The sequence below is a fragment of the Hemitrygon akajei genome, chromosome 8, assembly GCF_048418815.1.
Source record: "Hemitrygon akajei chromosome 8, sHemAka1.3, whole genome shotgun sequence".
Classification (NCBI taxonomy): Eukaryota; Metazoa; Chordata; class Chondrichthyes; order Myliobatiformes; family Dasyatidae; genus Hemitrygon; species Hemitrygon akajei.
Window position 1 is genome coordinate 134241895 of NC_133131.1, and position 27488 is coordinate 134269382.

General features: G+C 39.5%; 1 protein-coding gene across 3 annotated transcripts; it reads left to right on the forward strand.

Moving 5' to 3' along the window:
• LOC140732275 (threonine synthase-like 1) lies at positions 1–26308 on the forward strand. Of its 3 annotated transcripts, XR_012100030.1 has the most exons (3): positions 1–188; positions 12427–16345; positions 20760–26308. XR_012100030.1 is itself a non-coding variant. In XM_073054681.1 (2 exons), the coding sequence occupies exon 2, from the start codon at positions 12452–12454 to the stop codon at positions 14696–14698; it is 2247 nt and encodes a 748-aa protein (XP_072910782.1). In that variant the 5' UTR covers positions 1–188; positions 12427–12451; the 3' UTR covers positions 14699–26308. The 3 variants fall into 3 exon arrangements, 2 of the variants coding, with proteins under 2 accessions (XP_072910782.1, XP_072910783.1); XM_073054681.1 differs by having other exon boundaries at positions 12427–26308; XM_073054682.1 differs by having other exon boundaries at positions 1–181; positions 12427–26308.
• Positions 26309–27488: the final 1180 nt, after the last annotated feature.

Consider the following 27488-nt stretch of genomic DNA (forward strand, 5'->3'; position numbering starts at 1 on the left):
GCCGGGCCGGAGCAGGACCCGGCGACAACCCCGGCGCGGAGCCCACCACCCCGCCACGACCTGCTGCGAGGAGGGTCCCCGCCAGGCAGTTCTGTTTTTCGCAGCAGTTTACTTAATCCAACCGAGTTTTACTTCCGCGGCCTGCCGGTTTCCCCAGGGCGCTCGAATTCATCGCTGGCCGGTAACTGGTAACTAGCTAGTGTTCAACAATTAACTACTACGTGCTAATACATCACACTAACAAATTGATAGCTGTTAGCTCCTAAATAGTCTGTATTTAACTCCTTACTAGCTGAATTAGTAGTTCTATGGCCTAACTAAAAGTTTGACATTAGATAACTGCTCCCACCTAATTAGCTGTTAAGTAATTACATAATGTGCTGTTATTAATTATGTACCTATAGTTCATCGATAAACCACCTGCTAATTACCGTGTAATCTGTCATTATTGTGCATAAATCAGTAAAGCCAATTCATTAACCTTTCATTAATTAAATACCTATAAGCTATTTACTGCTCCACATTTATTAATTGCTCAATAGTTAATAACTCTGCTAAATACATAATGCATAACAGGTACTAACAATAAATCAGCTACTCTGCTAATCAACTCCACAATATGACTACTTATGAAACTAATTAAGTAAAAACTATTAACTAATCTGTTAACTACCTGCTTCTGGGAAATAACCTGCTGTTTTGGTAATTACCATCTCAAACTCAGTAGTTAGGTTCTTCCAGCAGATGATCTGTTGCTCAGAAATTACTAAATATGATAGCAATTTGCCATTGTCTGCTGTCAGCTCACTTTCTACTGATCTACTTGTCAATAAGAACTAGCTATAATTAGGCAATTAGTTACATACAGGTTAGTAATTAATTATTACCTGCTAACCGACTACTACTGCCTCTTGACAGAGTCAATTACTTATCAAGCAACACACACAAAATGCTGGTGAAACACAGCAGGCCAGGCAGCATCTATAAGGAGAAGCACTGTCGACGTTTCGGGTCGAGACCCTTCGTCAGGACCCAAAACGTCGACAGTGCTTCACCTTATAGATGCTGCTTGGCCTGCTGTGTTCCACCAGCATTTTGTGTGTGTTGCTTGAATTTCTAGCATCTGCAGATTTCCTCGTGTTTGCAATTACTTATCATTCAAACTTGGAAATGTTAGAAATTAAATGTGTTGTAAATTGTGAGGAATTAGGAAGGTGAAGGAAAATGGTGAGACTATCTGATGAAGTGCTTGTGTTTCATCATGCTGCTGTCTCTACTCCCAAGACCCCCTTATTTTTTTTTCATCCACCTCTTTTATTTCTTTGCCTCTACTCATCCTACCTTTCCCTCGTAAGGACAGCTTTTTCATTCTGTGATATTCAATAATATTGGTGTTCTATTACAATTTACATTGGGAGTGGAATCACAGTTGACTCAATTTTTTTATATATAAGAGGACTTAACTAATTTTTAATCATAATGTGGTTGTATCAGGCCCTTAACATCTTCATGTTGTAACATTAATTTTTGAAGTTCTGTGTTAAACATTTTGAATGTTATGATTGTTAAATTTTGTACATTAGTTTACAAATCATTACTGAATTTCTTGAGGGTTATTAACATTTTTAAGGCATTGTAAGCTGTCTAGTACAAATCGGGTCAAAAAGGGGTGGCAGATTATGGGTCTTTGATCTTCATGCTGTTGAAATATGTTCTTTCATCAACTTTAATACAACCATGTTTCCACATTCCTTCCAAGTTCCTGGTTTTTCCATATCTGGTCCTTTTCCAGTAATTCTTCAATACTTTAAATGGGTTTTTAAAAGTGTAGTGCAAAGAAATGGATATTTCTTCACTTGAGTCCTAATCTATGCACTGAAAAGCAGGATCATTTTTTTTTGCATCCCCAAGAATCACACACGCTATCTATGATCTGTCAAAGCCTAACTTCATTATGTAAGCCTGGGGGGTTTCTTTTAATTTATCTCTTTTACAATTCTAATATTTAGCTTCTATTATAGCTCATTATTCCTGTCAGTCACATTGCTGTGTATTAAATTTCTCCTGTCATGTTTGCCAATTTTGCCCGTCTGTTTCTGCCTTCCTGGAGCCTGCTGCTTGCTATCTTTACCTCCTCTTCCAGATGGTATATTATGGGAATTATTGTTTGGCTGAAGAAGGAGAATTTAAATGTTTTTCCCTTGGTGAATAGATGTTTGAATATATATTTAGAGAATTGTTTCTAGTGACGTTTGTACATTGACTATTATCATATTATCTAAATAAATAACATTTAATTATCTAATCATGACTTTGGACCCAAGTGTCACACAAAATTGTGAAGTTCAGGTTGTTAGTCTGATTATGTGCAGTTTAAGTACATTAAATCATTTTATAAGCTTACATGGGTAGTGCTAAATTTCTACCAATATCGTCTAGTCTCTTTAATTGAAAATGGATGCAAGTGGGTCTCCATCTATTAAATGATATGGTATAGTGATTCCTGGGCTTGTATTTACCATTTTAAGTTGATACATTGTCAGTGAAATTTAGCTTTATTGCTCTTTTAATACATTTACCACTCTCTGTACTTGTTTTACAATAATGCATTTGTATGAAAATGAAGAAAGCAATGAGACAAAGGCTATTAAGTCATAGAGTTGTAACACACAAAAATGGACCATTTGAACTACTGCATCCATTTTGTTCTATTTGCCCAGCTACACTTGTTCCATTTGCCCACATTAGTTATGTGTCTTTTTATACCTAGCCTATTTCATTTCCTGTCTAGATATCTCTTAAATATAGTGATACTATTTGATTCATCTCTGGGAGCAAATTTAAGGTATCAACCACTCTCTGTTGAAATTTTAAAAATCCTCAAATTTCCTTAAAAATAAATAAAAAGCTTTATTTGTTCCATGTACATTGAAACACACAGTGAACTGTATCGTTTGTGTCAATCAAATCACCAAGCATTGTGGAAGGCATCCTTGGCCACTGTCACCACACTTCTGATGCCAACTGTGCATGGCCACAAGTCACTTACCTGAACCTGTAGAATGTGGAAGCATTTGGGGAAGTCTGTGCCATCACAGGGAGAACATACAAACTTCCTGCAGATAGTGGCAGGAATTGAACCCTGAACAGTGTAAGCTGGCACCATAAAGCAATGTACTAACTGCTACGTTACTGTGCCTTTAAAGCTCCTTCAGCTGATCTTAAACCTATGCCTTGTTTTTGATGCTTCTACCATGGGGGGGAAAAATCTAACCAATTCATGCCTCTAATTTTATATGTATTTGTCAGGTCACTTCACAGCTTCCACTGAAAACAAAACATAATGAAACCAATCTCTCCTTGCAGCTGAAGTCCTCAATCCAGGCAATATGCTGGTGTATCTCCTCTGTACTCTCTTTAGTCCAAACACCTTCTTCGTAGGTAACCAGAAGTGCACACAATACTCTGAGTATGGTCGAACCAGTAAGTCAGCATAATATTCTAACTTTAATATTTAGTGTCCTGACTGATGAAAGAACACATGCCACCTCTCTATTACCATATCTTCCTTTTTTTTTTGCCGCGTTCAAATCCATAAGTCCTTGAAACATTCCTTAGCACCCTACCATTTGCTAAATATGCCCTTTTCGACTTCCCAAAATGCATCACATTGCACTTGTTTGAGATTTAAATTGAATCTGTCAACACTTTACCTAGCTTTCCATCTGCTCTGTATTCTGATGTAACTTTTGATAATCTTCCTCCATTATCTGCAACACCACTAACTTTTGTATCATCAGTATATTGGAAAAGACATGATTTTAGGGGGATGGGACTAGAATCCGGGAAAATAAACTGGAACAATTCTCTGACATACGGAGATGTACAACAACAGCAAGAGCCATTCGAACAGTGATTAACGGAGTGTAGGAAAATGTATTAAACTAAAATGCAAGAACAGACCAGAAATAACTTACCAGGATTGAATGAGCAAGACAGATTTGAAATTTAAGGAAAAAACATGTGCTTGGTATGTGGACAAAGGAAATATAAATTCCAATATAAAAGAATTCCAGTGGGAGTATAAAGAAAAAAAGAAGGCTAAGTTATACAAGTCCATTTGTCACAGAATATAAAAAGAAATAAAATACACTCAAGATACAAAAATAACAGAGTGAAATCAGAGCAAATAGAGCTGTATCATGCTGGGCATGAGATGAAAAGATATCAGAAGTGAATTCACCTTTCTCATCTTCAAGGTGCTGTCTGAAGCCCAAGTTATCCCAAATCAGGTCAACTATTTGATACATTCACAATTTTTAAGGTCATATTTCCCTCCAATTTTGAAAGTAAGTTCTGTGAATAATGCAAATTATGCACATATGATTCTTTCTTTCTAATGGAATGGCAAGAAATCGGCAAGTAGAACTGTGCTACATTATTTTAGTAGCGGTTTTAGGAGTGCAAGAACTAAGAGGTCCACTGACAACTTACTGTCTTTAAAGAAAGTATTTTGGCATCTAATTATTTTGGATTGTAGTAACCATTGTGTGCTGAGAATTAATTCTCTGGCAAATCCAAGCACAGCTTTACTAACATAGTAATTATCTTTTAAAACTAATTTTCATTTCCAAATGAAATACTAATGAGATGTAAAAAGAAAAATCAATCTTATTTAAGACGGTCTTTGCATTTTATGCAGAAGGTTAATCTTTCAAATACACAACAAACTGCACTCAGAGATATAAAAAAGTGAACCAATTTTAAGAAGGCAGTGTGAATTATTCATAATAATCATAGTTAATTAGCCTATTAAATGAGTCATTGGTTAATTTAATTCTAAAGTAGTTAAAAATATCTTTTATCCCCAGGATCATGTTAGAGGGATTTCCAGAAGTGATTGCCAGGCAGCATTATTTTGGATTTGAAGTTCAAAGGTTCATTTATTATCAAAGCATATATCCATATGCAACTCTGAAATTCATCTTCTCCAGATAGCCACGAAACAAAGAAAGAGCATGAAAGTCATTCAGAGAGAAACATCAAACCCACTTCTCCTCCTCCTGCACAAAAAAGAACGGTAACATGATTAACCCCCAAAACCCCTCCCTTCGTACAAAATGGAACAGGATCATCGACCCCTCCCAAAAAAACCAAGCCCACTCCCACACACAGAGAAACTAACAGAACGTTTATCGGAATGATTCGAGCAATTTGTAACTGCTGGTTCAAATCATTCCTGTAAATGTTAATATAACAGAGTTGAAAGATGCTATCAATTTTCATTTTGCAGTATTGATGTCAACAGCAGGTGGTGTCGGAACTAGGATTGCTGGAAATCTGGATGAGGCAAATTTGTGGTTTTCCCTTGCCTGATACATCTCTTGAATATAAACCTGGATGCTTTTGTTTTAATGAGTCACAGTAACCGTACATTATAACCTTTTATTCAGCCCATGTTTCAGGTTTTATTGAAGTGTCAACTATAAGTTTGAAAATTAATTCTGTAACATTGAACAGAGTACAATCTTTATGCTGTGAGGGTCAGAGGAAAGATTTTTCAATTTTATACTTTTTTTAATCTTTTTGTCAGAAGACTGAAGTACTTTAAACCTTTGTCTAATTCCTAGTGTCAGAACTGAATGTATAAGACAGTGCCCAATCATCCATCAGCCGTGAGATAAATGACAAGGTAACCAGAGTAGACAGAAAGCTCGACTATAATCTCATCTATTTCCCACATGACATCTCTCACCCCCTCTCCTACTGGATAAAGCTAGGATAAAATTTCCTATTCCTTGCTTTCTATCACATCTAGTGTATATTCAACAGATCTCCCTCACAATTTCTGCCACCTTCAATGTGACTCCAGCACCAGATACATCTTCCCTTTCTTTCCTATTTCAGCATTCCAAAGGAATGTTCCCTTCACAATTCCCTTGTCCAATCTTCTATCATCACCGGTTACTTCCCTTCTGATGGCACTTTCTCAAGCAACTTCAAGCGATACAACACCGTTTCCTTTACTTCTTGCCTTTCCACCATTCTGATATCAAAACAAATGAGACAATGATTGCCTGCATTTCTTCCAATCTAGTGTACTGTAATTGCTGCTGACAATGTAGTCTCCTCTGCATTCGACAAACAAAATAAAATTGTATGATCTCTTTAATTTTGTGCCAGTATTACTGATAACCTAATGTAGAATTAGCTTGTGTTCAGTCCAGAGCTTCCTAATAACTGCATTACTATTTTTCTATCCCATTCCCACACCGATTGATCCACTTATGGCCTATACACTTTTAAGTGAGGATCAGTGTAAAATTAACTTACAGTATTTTAGCTTTCTTTTGGGCATGTTATAACCTTGTGGATGATATTAAATTCTTTAACTTTGTTTTCTTGTTTTATAACTTTGTGACCTTGTTTTCTCTGTTTTACATCATTATTTGTAATGTTGGTTCAGATTTTCTTTCTCCACTAGCATCACCTAACCTTTTTGGCATTACGTGCAGCTCTATGTTATGCAGTTTTTATTTTTGTTTGCAGTTTCTCTTTCTAACTGAACCACATCTTTTATGTTTTTTTGTTTTAGTGTTCTCTCCCTAGCTGCCTTAAACCACTGTCAACCAGATAACTTCCCCAACAGCATATCCCCATAATAACCCTGGACCAAAGCTACCAGAGAGATTCCTTTTATTCAATCCACCCCTTTCCCTGCCATCTCTGCAACAGAAATCTATTTTTCCCTCTTTCTTATGGAATTACACAATTACACCACATGGGAACAGGCTGACCAGTGGATACCCTTCCCTGTTAACTCCATCGCCCAGCACTTGGTCCATAGACTTTTAGACATCTAGACACATAAATGCTGCCAACGATGCAGTTACAACTATTCTATCAGGCAGTAAATTCTAGGTACTTACTACTCACTGTGGGAAGAAGATCCCTGTAATTCCATTTGAATTTCTCCCCCCTCCACCCATATATTCTGTGTATCTGCCTCTGATGGGTACATGGAAAAAGAAAGATGGGATTACCGTATGTCTAGGTTGATTCAGAAATATCCAGGATTTAGAAGGGTCTTGGCTTGAAACATCAGCTCTATAGCTGCTGCCTGGCCTTCTGAGTTCCTCCTGCATTTTGTGTGTGTTTCTCCAGTATTTAGTTTGGATACTGTAAAAGTGTTGGGAGAAAATTACTTTGAAGTTAGTTAGTTGGAAGTAATGCATTATGTGCTGAAGCTTCAGGAAATAGCTCCAATTAAAGTTGGCAACCATTATCAGGAACAGGTGTTTTGTAGTTTGTACTATTCACTCCCAGAAAACTTGATTAATTTCCATATCCTCTATTTATTCTTTATATATTCAACCACAGTGCTTGCTCTTCTTGTTAGCTCATTCTTTAAAAACAATCTCCGGTAAAAGCAAAGGTGCTTGCTGATTTTAAAAACTAAAAAGCTTCCTGTAAATTTTCACTTCAAACTTTTGGTTGAACGCAACTAAATATTCACTGACTCTGGTAAAATTCTTCATAAACATATAAATTTTGGTTGATGTAGTCGTGATTTGATATAACTGTCATTCCTCAGTTTCAGCCAACAAAATGATAGTAAACAAGTGATCCGTCCTTAAGTGAGTTTGTTGAGAATTGTATAGTGCCCAGAAATTCAACTCCTTTTCTGGGAAATACCATGAGACAGTCTTCTGTTCTTGTAAGAGTGCTGCAGAGGTCGTGTTTAATGATTCAGCTCAAACTTGGGATCACAGAAGAAGAAGAACAAGGTGCCGGTGAACCATGGCAATGTGGGCTATGTGCAATATTTCTAAATATACCTCTTTTGAATTACTCTCTCTGCAATCTGCAACATGTAATTGCCCTTTCACCAATGTACTTTTAAATTGACTTAATAATCTACAGATTTCACCATCTTGTGAAGGACTCAGCAGACTTAACTTTCAAGCAAGCAGGTGTGGAGGAAGGTTCATTGCCATGGCTGGAGGTGGTGGGAGGAGCTCCAAGCCAGGCTGAAACACAGAGGGATGAGGCCTCCTCTACACAGCATCTTGTTAGTAAATACACAGTCATTGGAGAACAAAACTGAGGATCTGAGGGCATGATTGCTGTATTGGAGGGAAAAGAAAGATGTTGTGTTCTGTTTGACTGAGATATGGCTTACTCCCAGAATGCCAGATATGGTGATCAGACATGAAGGATTCTCAATTCACAGAATGGACCGAACTGCTGATTGGAAAAGGCATGTTAGATGATTAAACTCTCTCTGGTGCTCTGATGTGGCAGTTTTGTCTAACTCATGTTCCCCTGACTTTCAACAGCTAATAATCAAATACTGCCCATTCTATTTCTCTATAATCTTGACCATAGTTTACATACCACCAGCGGCCAAATATAATCAAGCATTGACATACTGCATGATGTCATCTCCAAACCAGACCCAGACCATCACGACACATTTTAAATCATAGTTAGGGACTTTAGCCAGGCTTGTTTGAAGAAAATCCTGCTCAATTACCATCCGCATATAACCTGTAGCATCAGAGGTCCCAACACACTAGACTACTATTATATTAAGCTAAGGAAAGCCAACTGTTACATTCCCAGACCGCATTTCTGTAAATCTCATCACTTAGCTGTCCTTCTCCTAGCTGTAATCAGGCAGAGGCTAAAGAGCAAGGCTCCAGAGGTCATGACAACAAAGAAGTGGTCGCAGGAGGCAGAGGAGTAGCTGAAGGACTGCTTCAAGTCAGTGGACTGGATTGTGTTCAAGCATTTACCTGGAGATCTGAATGAATTCACCATGGTTGTAATGGACCTTGTTAAAACAGTTGCAGACGAATGTGTTCCATCAAAATTATTCATAGAGTTCCCCAACCAGAAGCCCTGGATGAACCATGGAGATCTGCAATCTGCTGAGAGCCAAGTCAAAGCATTCAAGCCCAGTAATCAAAAGAAGTTACAAGGGGTCCAGTATAATCTCCGAAAAGCCATCCCATGGACAAAGAGGTAACTCCGAACTAAACGTGAAAACAACAAAGGATGCTGGACAGTTGTGGCAGGGCTTGAATATTATCACCTCTTACAAATTTAAATCAAGTGACATAGGTGACAATGGGGCTCTCTTACCAAATGAGCTCAATGCCTTCTATGCTCGCTTTGACCGTCAAAACCTGGAGGAACTATCGCAAACTCCTGCAGCCCCCATGATCCTGTGATTTTCAGTCTCTGAGGCCGATGTGAACCCACAAAAATCATCCGGCCCTGACTGGGTACTTGCTGGGTGTCTGGCTAAGTACAAAGGTCCTGTGCTGATCAACTGGGTGGTGCGTTCAATGAGATCTTTAACTTCTCGTTTCAGCAGTCTGAGCTACCCACCTGCTTCAAGCAGACTTCAGCTATACCGGTGCCTAAGAAGAATGAGGTAACCTGCCTCATTGACTATCGTTCAGTAGCTCTTACATCTACAGTGATGAAGTGTTTTGAGAGGTTGGTGATAAGACATTTCAACTCCTGCCTTAGAAGCGACTTGGATCCCCTATTGTCTACTAGAGCAACAGGTCCACAGCAGGTGATGTCATTGGCTCTTCATTCAACCCTGGAACATCTGGACTGTAAAGATGCATACATCATGATGCTGTTTATTGACTACAGCTTGGCATTCAATACCATTATCCCCTCAAAACTAATCATTAAGCTTCAAGACCTTGGCCTCAACACCTGTTCTGCAATTGGATTCATGATTTCCTCACTTGCAGACCCCAGTCAGTTTGGATTGGCAACAACATCTCCTCCACGATCTCCATCAGCACAGGTGCACCACAAGGCTGGGAGCTTAGCTCCCTGCTCTACTCAGTTTACAGATATGGCTGTGTAGCTAAGCACAACTCCATGCCTATTCAAGTTTGCTGATGATACCACTGTTGTAGGCCAAATCAAAGGTGGTGAGGGATTGGCATATAGAAGGGAAGTTGAAGGTCTGGCTGAGTGGTGCCACAGCAACAACCTCTTAGTCAATGTCAGCAAGACCAAGGAGCTGATTATTGACTTCAGGAGGAGGAAACCAGTGATCCATGAGCCAGTCCTCATCTGAGGATCAGAGGTGGAGAGGGTCAGCAACTTTAAATTCTCCGGTGTTATCATGTAGGGGGACCTCTCCTGGGCCCAGCACGTAAGTGCAATTACAAAGAAAGGATTGCGGCACCTCTCAGAGTTTGCGAAGATTCAGCATGACATCTAAAACTTTGATAAACTTCTATAGATGTGCACTGGAGAGTGTATTGACCAAGTGCATCACAGCCTGGTATGGAAACACCAATACCCTTGAACAAAAAAGTCCCACAAAAAGTAGTGGATATGGCTCAGTCCATCATAGGTAAAGCCCTCCCCCACTATTGAGCACATCTACACCAAGCATAGTCGCAGGAAATTGGCACCCATCATCAGTGACCCCCACCACACAGGTCATGCTCTCTTCTTGCTGCTGCCATCAGGAAGAAGGTACAGGAGCCTCAGGACCCACACTAGCAGGTACAGGAACAGTAGTTACCCCGTTACCATCGTGCTCTTAAACCAAAGGGGATAACTTCACTCAACTTCACTTGCCCTATCAATGAAATTTTCCTACATCTATAGACTCACTTTCAAGGGTTCAAGGACTTTCAAGTGTTCTATATGAAATGTTCTATATATTTATTGCTTGCTTTCTTGGCTATTTATTTATTGATTTGATTTACTTATTTATCAATTTATTTATTCATTCATTCAATCCTTCTTTTTGTATTTGCTTGCTGGTTCAGTGCCCAAGTTGGTGCTTATTCTAATAGAATCCTTATTTTATTATGGATTTATTGAGTATGCTCACATGAAAATGAATCTCGGGTTTCTAGATGGTGACATATATATTTTGATAAATTTACTTAGAACTTTGGATAGTCAGCCTAGATTGTTACACCCAATTCCTTGGAGTAGTTTATGTTAGGTGAGTGACCAGACCATGACATTTCATTAAATTGCTCTGTTCCTTTGATTTAAAAAAAAACGTGAATTTCATTTTGTAGTTATGAACATATCTTAAAGATGAACTTACCTCACCTCCCTATTGGTCAATATGGTAAAGAAATTCACATTTGATTGCAAATGCCAAATGTATGTGCATTTAGCCACTTGTCACCTCCAGCACGTCCATTCCAGTGAAGTAATTTCAAACACTTGTGCAGAGATTGACAATAATTGGCAGCCAATAGTCTCAAATTTGTTGTATGATTCATGCATCATTTAAAATCTAGTCTTGGATTTGGAAAGAATTGTGTGAGCACTGGAGATTCCATCCATATTCAGATTTATAAATTACATTATTGGTGGTGATGTGAAAGGTTTTTAATATTGGTACGTCACTGCAAATACTTTCTGTGACGACGTGTTTTTTTTTTCAAAAAGCTTGGTGGAAGGCTTGGCCAAGTAAGTCCTTTGTTGGTACACTTCTGTGATCTCCATGTTTTATCAGCTTAATTATATGTTTTCAGTAGCTGGCTCTTACTTATAATACAGTTCTTTCCAAGAAATAGCTGTTTTTTTTTTTTGCAGATAATATATTGCAGAGACAACATTCGTCTGGACTTTGCTGATTAATATTAATAGTTCTTGCATAGCTATCAGGAATTGCTAAATTTAAGATGAAGTAACCAAGATTCGTACAAGTATAGACAAATTGAGTAAGAGAACAAAAATACTTTTCAATACTTGCAGCTGGTATTCAATACCTTACTCTACATGAAGTCCAGAGGTTTGCTAAGGTTACCTGGCACTACAATAAGGAAGTGCCTTTTAGGTCCAGTATTAAGTTAGATTTGTGAAAGAATATCAACCACGTTGATTCTAATGCAGGTTGTTTGGCTGTGGGGAAGAAAGGAAAAGAGAAAGTATGTTTCTTTTTAAATCGGGTTTAATTTTTTTTTAGATGTTTTTAACTGATTATATTTTAAAATAAATTTAATGATTATAAACCTCTAACAACAGCATTTCCTTTCCAAGTTTTTCTGAACTATTTGCAATGATACAGCTTTTGCTCTGTCTGCAAATTTTCAAAGCTGGATTCTTGCAAATTGTCAAGGCTGCAATGGAATTTTGGGACACAGTCTTACAACCCAATACTACCCCACTTCTGTCCCTTATTGGACAGAAGGTCATGATGTCTAAGCTGATTTCTACAGGTATATATTACCTGAATTTTAACAATTGTGGGATTATATAATTGAAATATCCAACTTAGTAAAAAAAAACAAAATAGAAAATAAGGTGATGAATGTTTAAAATAGTACAAATTAGTCTATGTTGTTAATTATTTTCTATGTTTTGGGGGGTGTTTAATGATTAATATTTAAAAACAATTTTTCTTTTCTTTTTTAGGTAATGTCTCCTTGGACAGAAGGTCATGATGTCTAGGCTGATTTCTACAGGTGCACGTTACCTGACACAGAGACGTTTTTACATGAATGTGTATGACCGATCTTTAGTTTCAGTGAATACGAGGTGTGTTTTATCATGTTTAAGGACACTCCCACATTATAAACATCCTGTGTCATTGCTGTCCACACTTTGTTCACTGGTGGATGAAAAAAATATTGTTCTTCTGGGTGCTCCTGGTGCAAGGAAGACAAGAGTGGGGGTCATTCTTGGCCTGTTGACAGGCCGTCCTGTGATAGATATTGCTGAAATACTTGAAAAAACCTGGCATATGAGTGTGAATCAGAAGCTTCAGCAGATTGGTGATGAATTATTTTTGCAAGAGGAGGGTGAAATTCTTAAGAGCTTATCAATAACTAGAAGCATTATTACTCTTACTGCGTCCAATCCAATGCATCCCCAGAGTATGTACCACATAAAAAAGAATGGGATCATTATTTATCTTGATGTACCTCTTGAAGATTTACTTGAAAGACTTGAAGGGATGAAGATAGATCATATTGTTGGGCTGAGGCCTGGCGTTCCAGTACAAGAATTTCTTCAGTGTAGACAACAATTTTACCACAAGTGGTATGACATACGGATTCTGTGTCATTTTGGTGATACATCAGAAGCTGTTGCTGAAAAAGTTCTTGATGCCTTGAAGAGACATCAAGGCGCTAGTGCATTTATTTCCACAAGGAGTGTAGCTAAAACCCCTGAGTTAATGAAAGATCCCAGCACCTTCACTGATGTTCTTATTGAAGGCTTGGCTTTGGATGGCGGTCTCTATGTCCCTGCGGATTCACTTCCAGAAATAACGGTTGGAGAGTGGCAAAGGCTGGTTGAGGCACCTTATACTGAGCGGGCTCAGGTCCTTCTGGAGAGGAGTGTGCACCCTGTCGAAGTGCCACCTGTTCAGCTGCGAAAGATGGTGAAGAGAGCTTATGGACAGAACTTTACATGTAACAGCATTGCACCGATCAGACATTTGACTGATAATCTGTTTCTTCTTGAATTATTCCATGGGCCCACAGCATCCTTCAAAGATTTTGCTTTGCAAATGATGCCACAGCTATTTGCTTATTGTATGCCTAGGACTTGCAGTTACTTGATTCTAATGGCTACATCTGGGGATACAGGGAGTGCTGTTCTGGATGGTATCAGTTGTCTCAGTGATAATGACAAGCAGAGAATATCAGTTCTTTTATTTTTTCCTGAAGAGGGAATTAGTCCAATTCAGAAGGAACAGATGATTAGTTATGAAGGGGAAAATGTAAAGACAGTAGGTGTCAAGTCTAACTTTGAATTCTGTCAGACAACCATGAAACAGATACTCACAAATTCCAATTACACTGGCTTTCTGGCAGTTGAATATGGGTCAGCTCTGAGCACTGCAAACTCAATAAACTGGGCTTGTCTGCTGCCACAGGTAATCTATCATGCGTCTGCCTATCTTGATCTAATCAAGCAAGGCATAATTGCTTTTGGAGATGCAGTTGATGTTTGCATTCCCACAGGGAACTTTAGCAACATGTTGGCAGCAGTGTATGCAAAATGCATGGGGATTCCAATTCGAAAATTTATTTGTGCTTCAAATCAAAATAATGCTCTGACCAATTTCATAAAAACAGGCAAATATGATTTGAGGTATAGAACTGTAACAACTTCCTTATCTCCAGGATTAGATATTCTCAGGTCCTCAAATTTTGAGAGATTTTTACACCTTGTTGCACACGGTGACGGGCAGCTGGTGAGGGAGTTGTTTTCGCAGTTGGACGAAAGGAACCACTTTCAGGTGCCAGATACTTTGCTGAGGAGAATTCAGCATAACTTTGTGTCAGATTGGTGTTCAGAGGAAGAGTGCTTGGCTGCTATAGACTCAGTGCATAAGTCTGCAGGATACATTTTGGACCCACACACGGCTGTAGCAAAAGTTGTAGCAGATCGTCAGCAAGACCGAAGCTGTCCAGTTATTATTTCGTCAACAGCTCATCCTTGTAAGTTCACAGCTGGTGTGTTACAGGCTTTGAGAGTTAAGGAAATTGGCCAGCATCCAATCGATCAGCTGCAGATGTTGATTTCCCTAAACTCATTGCCTTCTGTTCACGAAACTGTGCTGCAGAGAATTGGCAAGATTCATGTCCAGAAAACTGAAGTCTGCCCAGCAGATCCAAATGTACTTATGGATACGATAGAAAATTTTATTCAACAAAAATTCATGAGAGTTATTTAAATTGCATAATTTTCACCTGTAAACTCGTGATTCATTATCCAAGTTTGAGGAATGAAAACCACTTTATGTTTTAAGCTGGATTTGGAAGCATTGTATGTTCTCTCATGATTGGATTGTCCTGGAATACATGTGTATAAACCGAATCATGTTCCCTTATGTGACCTTTCAGCTTCTATCATCCACTGAAAAACATTTTTGACATTAACAGATTATATAGGATAAATATTTCAGCAGCAAGAGAAGCATTGTATCTGCTACTGTTAAGCTAGAGGTTATTGGAGAAGGTTATTTCCCTAACACTGGCCACAACATAATCCAGTTTGAAGTACTTAAGGAAAAAAAAGACTAGGACATATTGAAGGTAAAATGCTCAACTGTGGAGAAGCTAATTTCTTTTGAAGTTGATTAAGAAAAGGAACCACCAGTTAGATTGTAGAGAAGTGCAATATTGAAATGGTGAAGACAGTCTTGGAATAGTGTTCACGTGGTAAGTAAACATATTTACATGAATGATAAAGATACAACATCCCGTACTATTGCATCTGAATGACAAGGAAGTATAAAACAAGCAGGAAAAAATGCTACTTATGACAAATATCAAGAGCAAGATTCATGTACTACCCAGGAAAACAGTGGAAACTACAGAGATCTGAAAATGTTATTGCAGTTTGTGAGAAATTAGTAACATTAGTCTAAATTGCAAAGCGTTTTTTAAGTAATAATAAGACCTGTGGTCAGATCTTTGTGAAGGCAATACAAAATATTCGTTTAACACTTGTCCCAGAAACTATGGCAGAAGTATCAATTGAGTTCTTTGCATGTAAGAGCAACCTCAAGTTTTGAAGGCTACACTAAAAGAGCAGAGGGATTTTTTTCAACAGAACCTAGTAGAGCGAGGAGAAAAACAAAAAAAAATGTAGTTGAGGAAAGAATCAATGCTGAAAATAGTGGAATTGTTTGCAATTTTCATTCCTCATTGGATGCAGAAGTAATGTCAAAGTGCTAATTGTTACCTAATATTGTACAATTACTCAAGGTAAGCAGAGAAACTAAGAAACAGGTATGTCAGCCTATAGGGATTATTTTACTCTTTATTTTATTTAGAATTACAGGGCAGAACAGATTCTTCCACCCACCAGCCAACTTATTTAACACCAGTCTAATCACAGGACAATTTACAATGACCAGTTAACCTTACTAACTGGTACATCTTTGGACTGTGGGAGGAAACTGGAGCGCCTGGAGGATATACATGTGGTCGCAAGGAGAACTTACAAACTTCTTACAGACAGCACTGGAATTGAACTTTGACCTCCGATGCCCCACGCTATCATTGCGTCGCTCTTACTGTGATGCCCCGTGGTATTCTTCATTTGTCCATAATAGAGAGATGCAGCAAAGAAACAGGTTGCTTGGCCCATCATTTCTATGCAATCTTCAAGCTCTATTTTTGTACTAATCCTGCTCGTGTCCATATTGGTCCCATGCATTCCCATATAGTCAAGCGACCACCACTTAACTATACACCAGCGGCAATTGGCCAATTAATCTATCAACCTGTATTTTTTTTCTGGGATTTATGAGGAGACTGGTGCACCCAGAAACGATCAATGTGGTTACAGGGAAAACAAACAAACAACATTGAAGGTCAGTATTGAGTTGTGGAACTGTGAAGCAATTAACATGTTGAAGTTTAATCCTGAATTGCTGTATTTAACTAGCTTTAACCACCTGGAGGGTCAGAGTTTCAAAAGAACAGGTCAGCTATTTGTAACTGTGATGAGAAAAGAGTGGTGAATCTTTAGAATTGTCCACCCAGAGGACTCGTGTCGTGAGGATATTCTTGACAGAGATGCTTCGACTTTTGGATATTAAGGGAATCTAAGGATATGGGAATAGTACAGGAAAATAGTGCCAATATAAAAAAACAGGCATAGTTTTACTAAATGGCAAAGCAAGTGTGGGGGGGAGGGGGCAAATTGTATATTCCTCATTTCCTTGTTTTTCATTGGAGTTATAATTTTATTTTCAAAGAAATAGATGGTGTTTATCAGTGAAAATTTCTTACTGTTCCAAATAACATGCTTGCTTGTATACATGTATACATGTTATCATTGGCTCCTGATAATCAGTTCCATTACTTAAACAAGACTGACACATCTTAATTGTTAGTTTCTTAGTTTCCAAATTACTTTGAAGATGGTAATTTAGGTGTCTGGTCTGCTGGTGTCTTCAGTGATCCTGATAAATCAGTATCACTCTGTCTATTCTTATTCTAGAATGAGTAGGATTTCTCTCAAGTAAGCGGTGCATTAAATAGCTTTAATTGACATAAAATCATAGAACAATTGTATAGTTCCAAGAAACTCAATTCATGGATGTATTTGTAGATTAATGATGAGAGAAATCCACTTGTGTCAGTTGTCTCTGTGACAGGTGTTAAGGTTCCAGCTGGTTAATTCATAAAATTTACTATAATAACTGACACTCACAGTCAACATGCACATGGGAGACATTGTGTTGGAGTTGCCAAACATGGCTCCAAGTGATTAGCCCCTGGAACTTTCCAATTTCCTACTAATTCCTGATTTCACTTTTGAAGGTCAGCTAAAAGGCCAGCCATGACCAACCTCACCCAATTCCTAAGACCAATCTTGGCTTTATTGTAGGCAAATTTTGTGTAATAAAGAGCAGGTCTCATGACAAAAGCTGTCCTTACCAGTATTGGAAAGGTAAACACATCTTGAATATGAGGCAATGCATCTTTATTGTTGTTCCTTTCCATACGCTGTAGCGCATCAAGTGGCAATCTTGCTGCTTCTTTAGCATTTGTCTGTATTTTTTACGAGGCTGAGTTGCTTGCACAATGCTCAACCTTTCACGGATGGAAAGTGTGCAAGGAGCTGGCTGGATTCAAACCCAGGACCACTCGCCTTGTAGTCCAGTGTGGATGCCACTACACCACCGGCCGGCTAAAATACATCTTTGATGGCATTCAAAATGAACTCTGAGTCATTGTCATTCTGTAGATATAATAACTGGTTCTGCACAACTATCAGTTAACTACATAATTGAGTCCAAAGTGAGCCTATCATCCTTCTGCTTGTATTTCTAATCCTCCTCCGCAATGGAAATACAGGATTATGGAATCACTCAAAGCAAATTTACTTTGTGGAATGAGATTAAATAAAAGCAAGTCCCATTTACTCTAATGTAGAACAAAAAATAATGTGGTGAGTCAGTGCAATTATGTGTAAATATTTGGTTCCATTTCAGAATTCTCAGTGGTGCTTAAAGATTTTGTTCTACTTGCTCTGTTTTCAGCAAATCAATTTTGTTGTAAGAAAAGTAAATGTTGACTTATTGAGCAGATGTTGTGTCCCAGATTACAACTTTGATTGGATTTCTAATTATTTGATTTGTACTGATTGGAAAAACTGACTTGAAGACTATTAAATTTTTTAAAAAAAACCTTTTTATTCTCTCATTTCTTCAGGAGTGAGAATGCTAGGGAGACTTTGTCTTTGTTTAAATTAAGCTATAAACAGCAGAAGTTGGCAGGGTGATCCGAGCAAAAGCTATCAGCCCAGTCAAAGTTCTGGTAGATGGCATTGCTAGTACCAATCTAAATAAATGTTCCAGTCTTACATGTAAAGAGCCTTTTGAATACCAAAAACACTTAGTGGTTTTCAAAGTTTTAGGCTTTAGGCTGTAGACTCTGTGAAGGGGAAGAGTTTATCTTGTTGAATTTGGTTGTGTGGAGAATAGCATAATTTGGATAAAAAAGTGAAAATAGGTAACGGATTGGTGCTCTGTGCCACTTAAACTTACTTAGTTGAAGCCCAGAGTTATCATGAAATTTTGAACTAAAGGCCCAACGACATAAAATGAACTTTCCTGAAGGCATTCAGTTGGCTTTTTTTTTGGATGAGCACTTGAGCAATGCAGCTCAATACATGCAGCTTTTATGTAGCAATGCAGGTGAGCCTATGCACCCATTTTCAATGTATAACACAGTAACACACTTATACCATAACGTATAGGAGCAGAATTAGGCCATTTGGCACATCGAGTGTTCTGCCATCTCACCATGGCTGTTTTATTATCCCTGCCAACCACATTCTCCTGGTAACCTTGACACCTTGACTTATCAAGAACCAATGAATGTCAGCTTCAAGTATACCAAATAACTTGGCCTCCACAGCTGTCTGCGGCAATGAATTACACAGGTTCACCACCTTCTGGCGATAGAAATTCCACCTCACCTCTGTTCTAAATGGATGCCTCTCTATTCTGAGGCTGTGCCCTCTGGTCTTAGATTCACCCACTATAGGAAACATCCTCTCTACATCCACTCTGTTTAATATTCAACAGGTTTCAATGAGATCACCCCTGATTTTTCTAAACTCTGGTGAATACAGGCCCAGAATCATCAACCCTCCTCATATGTTAACCTTTTTCTTCCTAAGATCGTTCTTGTGGGCTTCCTCTGGACCCTCTCCAATGTCAGCACGTATTTTCTTAGATACGAGGTCCAAAACTGCACACAATACTTCAAATGTGGTCTGACCAATGCCCTGTAAACCCTTAGCATTACATCCTTGCTTTTATATTGTAACCCTCTGGATATGAATGCTAACACTGCATCTGCTTCCCTTGCCAGCAATGCGGTCTGCAAGTTAACTTTTAGAGAATCCTTCACAAAGACTCCCAAGTCCCCTTGCATCTCTGATTTTTGAATTCTTGGCCTTTTAGAAAATAGACTACACCTTTATTCCTTCTAACCAAGTGCATGACCATTCACTTTCCTATAATATTTTCCATCTGTCACTTCTTTGCCCATACTGCCAATCTTCCTCAAGTCTTTCTGTTGACTTCCTGCTTCCTCAACACTACCTGCGCCTCCACTTAACTTCATATCACCCACAATCTAGGCCACAAAGCCATCAATTCTGTCATCCATATCATTGACGTATCGTGCAAAGGATTGGTCCTGACATTGACCCCTGCAGAACACTAGTTACCATCAGCCAAGCAGAAAAAGTTCCCTTTATTCTCACTCTGCCTACTGCCCATCAACCAATCTTCTATCCATGCTAAAATCTTCCCTGCAATACTATGGGCCCTCATCTTGTTAAGCAGCTTCATGTGTGGCACCTTGTCCAAGGCCTTCTGAAAATCCAAGTGAACAACATCCCCAGACTGTCCTTCATCTATCTTGCCTGCTATGTCCTCAAAGAATTTCAACAGACTTGTCAGGCAAGATTTCCCTTTAAGGAAACCATGTTGACTTTGACCTATTTTATCATGTACCTCCTAGTACCTCCAAACCTTATCCTTAAAAATGGAATCCAACATCTTCCCAACCACTGGAGTAGGGCTAACAGGCTTATTGCTTCCTTTCTTCTGTCTCTCTCCCTTTTTAAAGAATGGAGTGACATTTGCAATTTTCCAGTCTTCTGGAACTGTTTCAGAATCTGGTGAATCTTGAAATATCCATACTACTGTCTCCACAATCCCTTCAGTTATCTCTTTCAGAACAATTGGCTGTAGTGCATCTGGTCCAGATGATTTGCCCTCCTTCAGACCTTTTGGCTTCCCAAGCATCATCTTGGTAATAGCAACTACACACACTTCTGCCAACCTGACACTTGAATTTCTGGCATAATGGTAATGTCTTCCAAAGTGAACACTAATGAAAAATACTTACTAAGTTCATCTGCCATTTCTTTGCCTCCATTACAAACTGAAGATGATTAATATTCTCGCAGGCATGTTTGTTAGAGCTGTTAGGGAAGGTTTAAACTAATTTGGCAGGGGGATTGGGAAGCGGAGGTAAGGGACTCTGGATAGGATGGGTGATAAAAAAGCAAAGATAGCATGCAGTCATGTTGTTAGGAAGGGCAGGAAGATGATAGGACAAAATTGCAGCCTGCTGGGTAAGTATCAGTGCATTCAGGATACAGAATCAAAAAGGGTAGCAAATACAGTACTCAAAGCTTTATATCTCAATGGGCAGAATAGAAGAAATAAGGTAGATAATCTTTTTGCCCTTTTACAGGATTGTTGGGTATGATATTGTGGCCATCACTGGATTTCTTGGTGTTCATCTGGCAGAGAATCTCACCTGGTCTCTCAACACCAGCTCCATAGCAAAGAAAGCCCAGCAGCATCTCTACTTTCTGCGAAAGCTGAGAAAAGTCCATCTCCTACCGCCCCCCCCCCCCCCATCCTCATCACATTCTACAGGGGTTGTATTCAGAGCATCCTGAGTAGCTGCATCACTGCCTAGTTCGGAAATTGCACCATCTCGGATCGCAAGACCCTGCAGCGGATAGTGAGGTCAGCTGAGAAGATCATTGGGGTCTCTCTTCCCACCGTTACAGACACTTACATCACACGCTGCATCTGCAAAGCAAACAGCATTATGAAGGACCCCACGCACCCCTTATACAAACTCTTCTCCCTCCTGCCATCTGGAAAAAGGCACCGAAGCATTTGGGCTCTCACGACCAGACTATGTAACAGTTTCTTCTCCCAAGCCATCGGACTCCTCAATACCCAGAGTCTGGACTGACACCAACTTAATGCCCTCTACTATGTCTATTGTCTTGTTCATTATTTATTGTAATGCCCGCACTGTTTTGTGCACTTTGTGCAGTCCTGGGTAGGTCTGTAGTCTAGTGTAGTTTTTGTGTTTTACGTAGTTCAATGTAGTTTTTGTTTTGTTTCATATAGCACCATGGTCCTGAAAAACGCCATCTCGTTTTTACTGTGTACTGTACCAGCAGTTATGGTCAAAATGACAATAAAAAATGACTTGACGTACACATTGTATTGGAGGTATAGGAAGGTAGGCGGAGGGGGTACCATTGTTCTTCTGTTAAGGAATGGCATCAAATCATTAGAAAGATGTGATGTAGGATTGGAAGATGTTGAATCCTTGTAGATTGAGTTAAGAAACTGCAAGGGAGAAAGGATCCTGATGGCAGTTTTGTGCAGGCCTCCAAGCAGGAGCTGGGATGTGGACTACAGAATACAACAGGAATTAGAAAAGGTGTATCAAAAGGACAATGTTATGATAGTATGGGAGATTTTACCATGCAGGTAGATCAGGAAAATCAGGTTGGTAATGGATCTCAAGAGAGTGAATTTGTTGAATGCCTATGAGATGGCTTTTCAGAGCAGCTTGTTGTTGAGCCCACTAGGGGATCAGCTGTATTGGACTAGGAGATGGGAATGTTTAGGAGGGTGTGATCACAATATGATTGAGTTCAACTTGAAATTTGACAGGGAGAAAATAAGTCTGATGTAGCAGTATTTCAGTGGAGTAAAGGAAATTACAGTGGTATGAGAGAGGAATTGGCCATAGTAAATTGGAAGGAGACGCTGGCAGGGCTGACAGCAGAGCAGCAACGGCATGAGTTTCTGGGGGAAAAATGAGTAAAGTGCAGGATATATGTATTCCAAAAACAAAGAAATACTCAAATAGCAAAATAATACAACCATGGCTGTCAAGGGAGGTCAAAGCTAATGTAAAAGCAAAAGAGAGGGCATAGAACAAAGCAAAAATTAGTGGGATGAAAGAGAATTGGGTAGCTCTTAATAACCTACAGAAGGCAACTAAAAGAATCATTAGAAGGGAAAAGATTAAAGCAGGTTAGCTAAAAATGTTGATTAGGAAAATCTTTTCCAAATATATAAAAAAAATAAAAGAGGGATGAGAGTGGACATAGAACCACTAGAAAATGAGGCTGGAGAAATAATAACGGCGGTCAAGGAGATGGCAGATGAACTAATTGAGTATTTTGTATCAGTGTTCACTATGGAAGGCACTAGCAGTGTGTCAGGTATTGAAGAGTGTGAGGGAAGTGAGTGCAGTTACTATTACAAGGGAGAAGGTGCTTACAAAGCTTATAAACCCTAAAAGATGCATAAATCACCCAGGCCAGATGAACTGCACCCTAGGGTTCTGAAAGAGGTTGGAAAATGCATGGCCATGCACTTTGGTAGCAGAAATAAATGTGAAGACTATTTTCCAAACGGAGAAAATCCAAAAATCTGAGATGCAAAGGGTCTTGGGAGTCCTTGTGCAGAACACCCTAAAGGTTAACTTGCAGGTTGAGTTGGTGGTGAGGATGGCAAATGCAATGTTAGCATTCATTTTAAGAGGTCTTGAATACAAGAGTAGGGATGTGATGCTGAGGCTTCATAAGCCACTGGTGAGGCCTCGCCTTGAATATTGTGAACAGTTTGGGGCTCCTTATCTAAGAAAAGATGTGCTGGCATCGAGAGGGTTCAGACGAGGTTCACAAGGATGATTCTGGGAATGAAAAGGTCATTGAGGAACATTTGATGGCTCTGTATTTGTACTCACTGAAATTTAGAAGGATGATGGGGGATCTTAAATCGAATGTTGAAAGGCTTAGACAAAGTAGATGTGGAAAGGATGTTCCCATGCTGGGGCAGTCTAGGACAAGAGGGCACAGCCTCAGGATAGAGGGGCATCCATTTTAAACAGAGATGTGAGAAATTTCTTTAGGCAGAGGATGGTGAATTTGTGGAATTTATACCACATGCAGCTGTGGAGACCAGGTTGTTGGGTGTATTTAAGCAGAGATTGATAGGTTATTGATTGGGCACAGCATCAAAGGTTATGGGGAGAAGGTCAGGGAGTGGGGCTGAGGGGACGGAAGAAAGATCAGCCATGAATGAAAAGCGAAGCAGACTGGTTGGGTTAAATGGCCTAATTCTGCTCCTATGTATTCTGGTATATGTTCTTACTACTTCTCTAGTGTCATTTTTCAGTTGTCTGATATCCACTCTCACCTCTCTTTTACTCTTTATATATCTAATTTTGCTATATTATATGCCCCCTCTTTTGCTTTTATGGTGCCTTTGACTTCTCTTGTTAGCTTTGGTAGTGCCATCGTCCCTTTAGAATACTACTTCATCCTTGGGGTGTATTTATTCTGTGCCTTCCACATGGCTCCCAGAAACTCCAGCAATTGCTGTTTTGCCGTCATCTCTGCTAGTGCCCCCTTCCAATCAATTATGGCTAGATCCTGTCTTATGTCTCTGTAAATCTGTTTATTCCACTGTAATAATGATACATCTGACTTTAGCTTCTCTTTTTCAAACTGCAGAGTGAATTCTACCATATTATGATCACTGCTACCTGAGGATTTCTTTACCTGAAACTTACTCATCAAATCTGTTTCATTACATAACGCCTGATCTAGAATTGCCCTTCCCCTAGTGGGCTGAACCACAAGCTACTCTAAAAAGCCATCTCATAGGCATTCTACAAATTCCCTCTCTTGGGATCCAGCACCAACACGATTTTCCCAATCTACCTGCATATTGAAATCTGTCTTGACTAGCATAAGATTGCCCTTTTTACATGCCTTTTCTATCTCCCATTGTAATTTATATCCCACATCCTGGCTACTGTTTCCAGTAAGATCTGTTTACCCTTGCAGTTTGCAGTTTAATTCTTCTCACAAAAATTCTATATCTTCTGATCCTATGCCAACTCTTTCTAAGGATACAATTTCATTTTTTATCAACAGAGCCATCACCCCACCCCCACCCCCCACCTCGCTTTGAGCCACAGCTCAGAGATATCCACAATGCCCACAACCAACCAATATCTAACTGCACTACGAGATCATCTACCTTATTCCGTATATTGTGTGCATTCAATTATAACACCTTCAGTCCTGTACTAATCACCCTTATTGATTTTGTCCCTGCCCCGTTACACTTTAACTCATCCTACTGACTACAATTTTGCTCTATCCTTCCTCATAGTCTCACTACACATAGCATCTATGGTACTTGCATACAAAATGCCCCATCCTCTGCCCTATTACTCTGTTCCCACACCCCTGCCAAATTATGTTAAACCCCACCCCCCCCATCAACACTAGCAAACCTGCCTGCAAGAATATTGGTCCCCCTGAAGTTCAGGTGTAACATGTTCTTTTTGTTCAGGTCATATCTTCTCCAGAAGAGATCCCAATAATCCCAGAAATCTGAAACCCTATACCCTGCACCACTTCCATATCCATTCATTCATCCATATGTGTTACTAAGAGTAATCTTTCATGCCAACAGAATCTCCTGCCTGCTTCTCTATCTATGGAATCCACTATCGCTACTGCATTCCTCCCCTTTCCCTTCTCAGCTGCAAAGCCAGGCTCAGTGCCAGAGACCTTGTCTCTATGGCTTCCTATTGGTAGATTATTCCCCCAACAGTATCTAAAGCACTGTACTTATTAATGAGGGGAGTAGACACAAGGGCACTCTGCACTGGCTTACTATTTCCTTTCCCTCTCCTGATAGTCACCCAGGTACCTGTGCCCTGTGAGTGATTACCTCCCTGTAGTTTCTAATACCTTTTTCTCTGTGAGAGCCAAAGATCTTTCAGCTGCGGTCCCAATTCCTTTTCATGGTCTCTAATGAGCTACAGGTCGATGCATTTTGTGCTGATGTAGTTATCAGGGAAAGTGGAGGTCTCTCAGAATTCCCACATCTCACATAGCCATTAGCTCTGGACCCATTCTCACAGCACTAGTTACAGTATGTATTAATAGACAAAGAAAGAGAAAAAAATAATAGAAACTTACTTAAGCCTGCTCCTGTTTTCACCTAAGCCTGTTGAGCCAGTGTCTGATCAATCTAACACTGGCCCACTCAAACAATGTCTGCTTCCACAATGGCTGCTTCACTAAAACCCTGCTTCTTTTTATTGGCCTTTGCTAAGTGCCTAATATATCATTATGATTGCACCCCACCGGTAAGTTCTATAATGTTCTGAACTCTTTTTAAACTTCACATTATCTCAGCCAAACAAGTGACTGCTTGTGATGATTGCAGCCTGCCAAAAAAAGAATTTCACAGTGGTTTGCAGATAGAGAATGAGAAGAGCATGGATTCTTCAATGCAGTATTGGAGGTTCTGTGAGTGGACAATTCCTCTTCCTCTGTCTGCACTTAGTTCAAAGAGCCCATATCTTTCATGTAGCTTTTGTGGAGAGCAACAGTATACTTGGAACTGCTGGAGATGTATATAGAAGCACTACTCTGGAGCTCCAACAATGTGTGGCCAGGTGGAACAGAGAATTGTGTCTGTTGTTTCCAGCAGGAGGGAAAATAGCATGGGTCATTCCTCCGCAAATGGCCTTAAAAGCATGCCCCCACGGGTGCTTGGGTCATTGTCTAGTCCATAGGGGAGGTTAGTGGCAGCATTGCTGATCCCTTTGGTTGATTTAGTCTAATGACCATGTGTACCTGTGTGAGGTGTGTTACTTTTGCAGTTTTTCTACATTGCAGGATGGTGTAGGTCTTTGAGTGAATCGCTGCTGTGGCTTTTTATTTAATGCCTTTTGCTTAACTTGAGTCTGTGGTATTTGTATAGTTAGTCTTAAACCTCCATGTGAACCTGAGGCACTGATGTGTATTAACTTTACCTACTCACTTTATTGTACTTTATTTGGTCTGATGATAACTCAGGAGCTGTATTTTATGTGAAATCTGACTTGCCTCTGTATACACAATGTTTTTAACAAAACTGCAGTTTGTTAATAAAAATTTGTGAAACATTAAACTACCTGGTCGGATTGCCTGCCTTAACGAGGTCCTGAACCTGCCTGTTCTACTGGCTCAGTAGTTACAGATGTAATTAACTATTATGCCTTGGGTGGAGAAGTGGCTTTGCTGGTTGCACTTCTGCAATTTGGTAACCCTGCCTGCAAGGTATAACCTCCTTGAGAGCATGTTTTGTTTTACAACTATGGATAGATCAAGAGCAGGCTCCTGTTAAACATCTGTTACTGTGGTTATCCACACTCCCTTCCCTCTGGTCCCACATCTAGGATTCCCCACAATGACAGCAAGCTTACCTTGCTAATGTAGGCTGTGTCATGTCTTGCATAATGGTGGGTGCTTAATGTCAGCAAAACAAAAGAGCTGGTTATTGACTTCAGGAAGGGGTGGTGTGCTGCACATGCTCTTGTTCACATGAGCGGTGCTAAGTTTACAAGGGTTCAGAGCTTCAAATTCCTTGGACTGAACATCACCAATAGCATATCTTGGTGTACGTGACATCCATGTAGATGCCACTGCCAAGACAGCTCACCTGTGCCCTTTATATGATACTCCTTTTCTGGGTGGATGACTCTGTCAACTTTATACATCTCATGATTTTATATATCTTTATCCAATCTCTACTCAACCCTCAGCACTCCAGAGAAAATAATCCAAACTTGTTCAAATTCTCGGCAACACACACACACAAAATGCTGGAGTAACTCAGCAGGTCAGGCAGCATCAATGCAAAAGAGTAAACAGTCAATGTTTTGGCCCAAAACATCGACTGCCTACTGTCTTCCATGGATGCTGCCTGGCCTGCTGAGTTCCTCCAGCATTTTGTGTGTGTTACTTTGGATATACAGCCCCTGCAGGCTTTCTTGTGTTTTTATTCAAATTCTCCTTTTGGCTAATACTCTGTACTCCAGGCATCATCCCAGTAAACCTCTTCTGTACTCTCTCTAAAACCTTAATATCCTTTCTGCAAATTAGGAGCCAAAATTGCATATAATACTCTAAATATGACCTAATCAAAGTTTTAAACAGTTGCAACATTTTTGTCCAAGTTATTTAAATACAGTATATCAGAGTCCACATGACTTTTATGTTCAACAGCCTGACTGATGAAGGCAAGCGTGTGTTATGCCTTCTTTCCACCCAATCTATTGTGTTGTTATTTTCAGGAACTTTGACCCCAA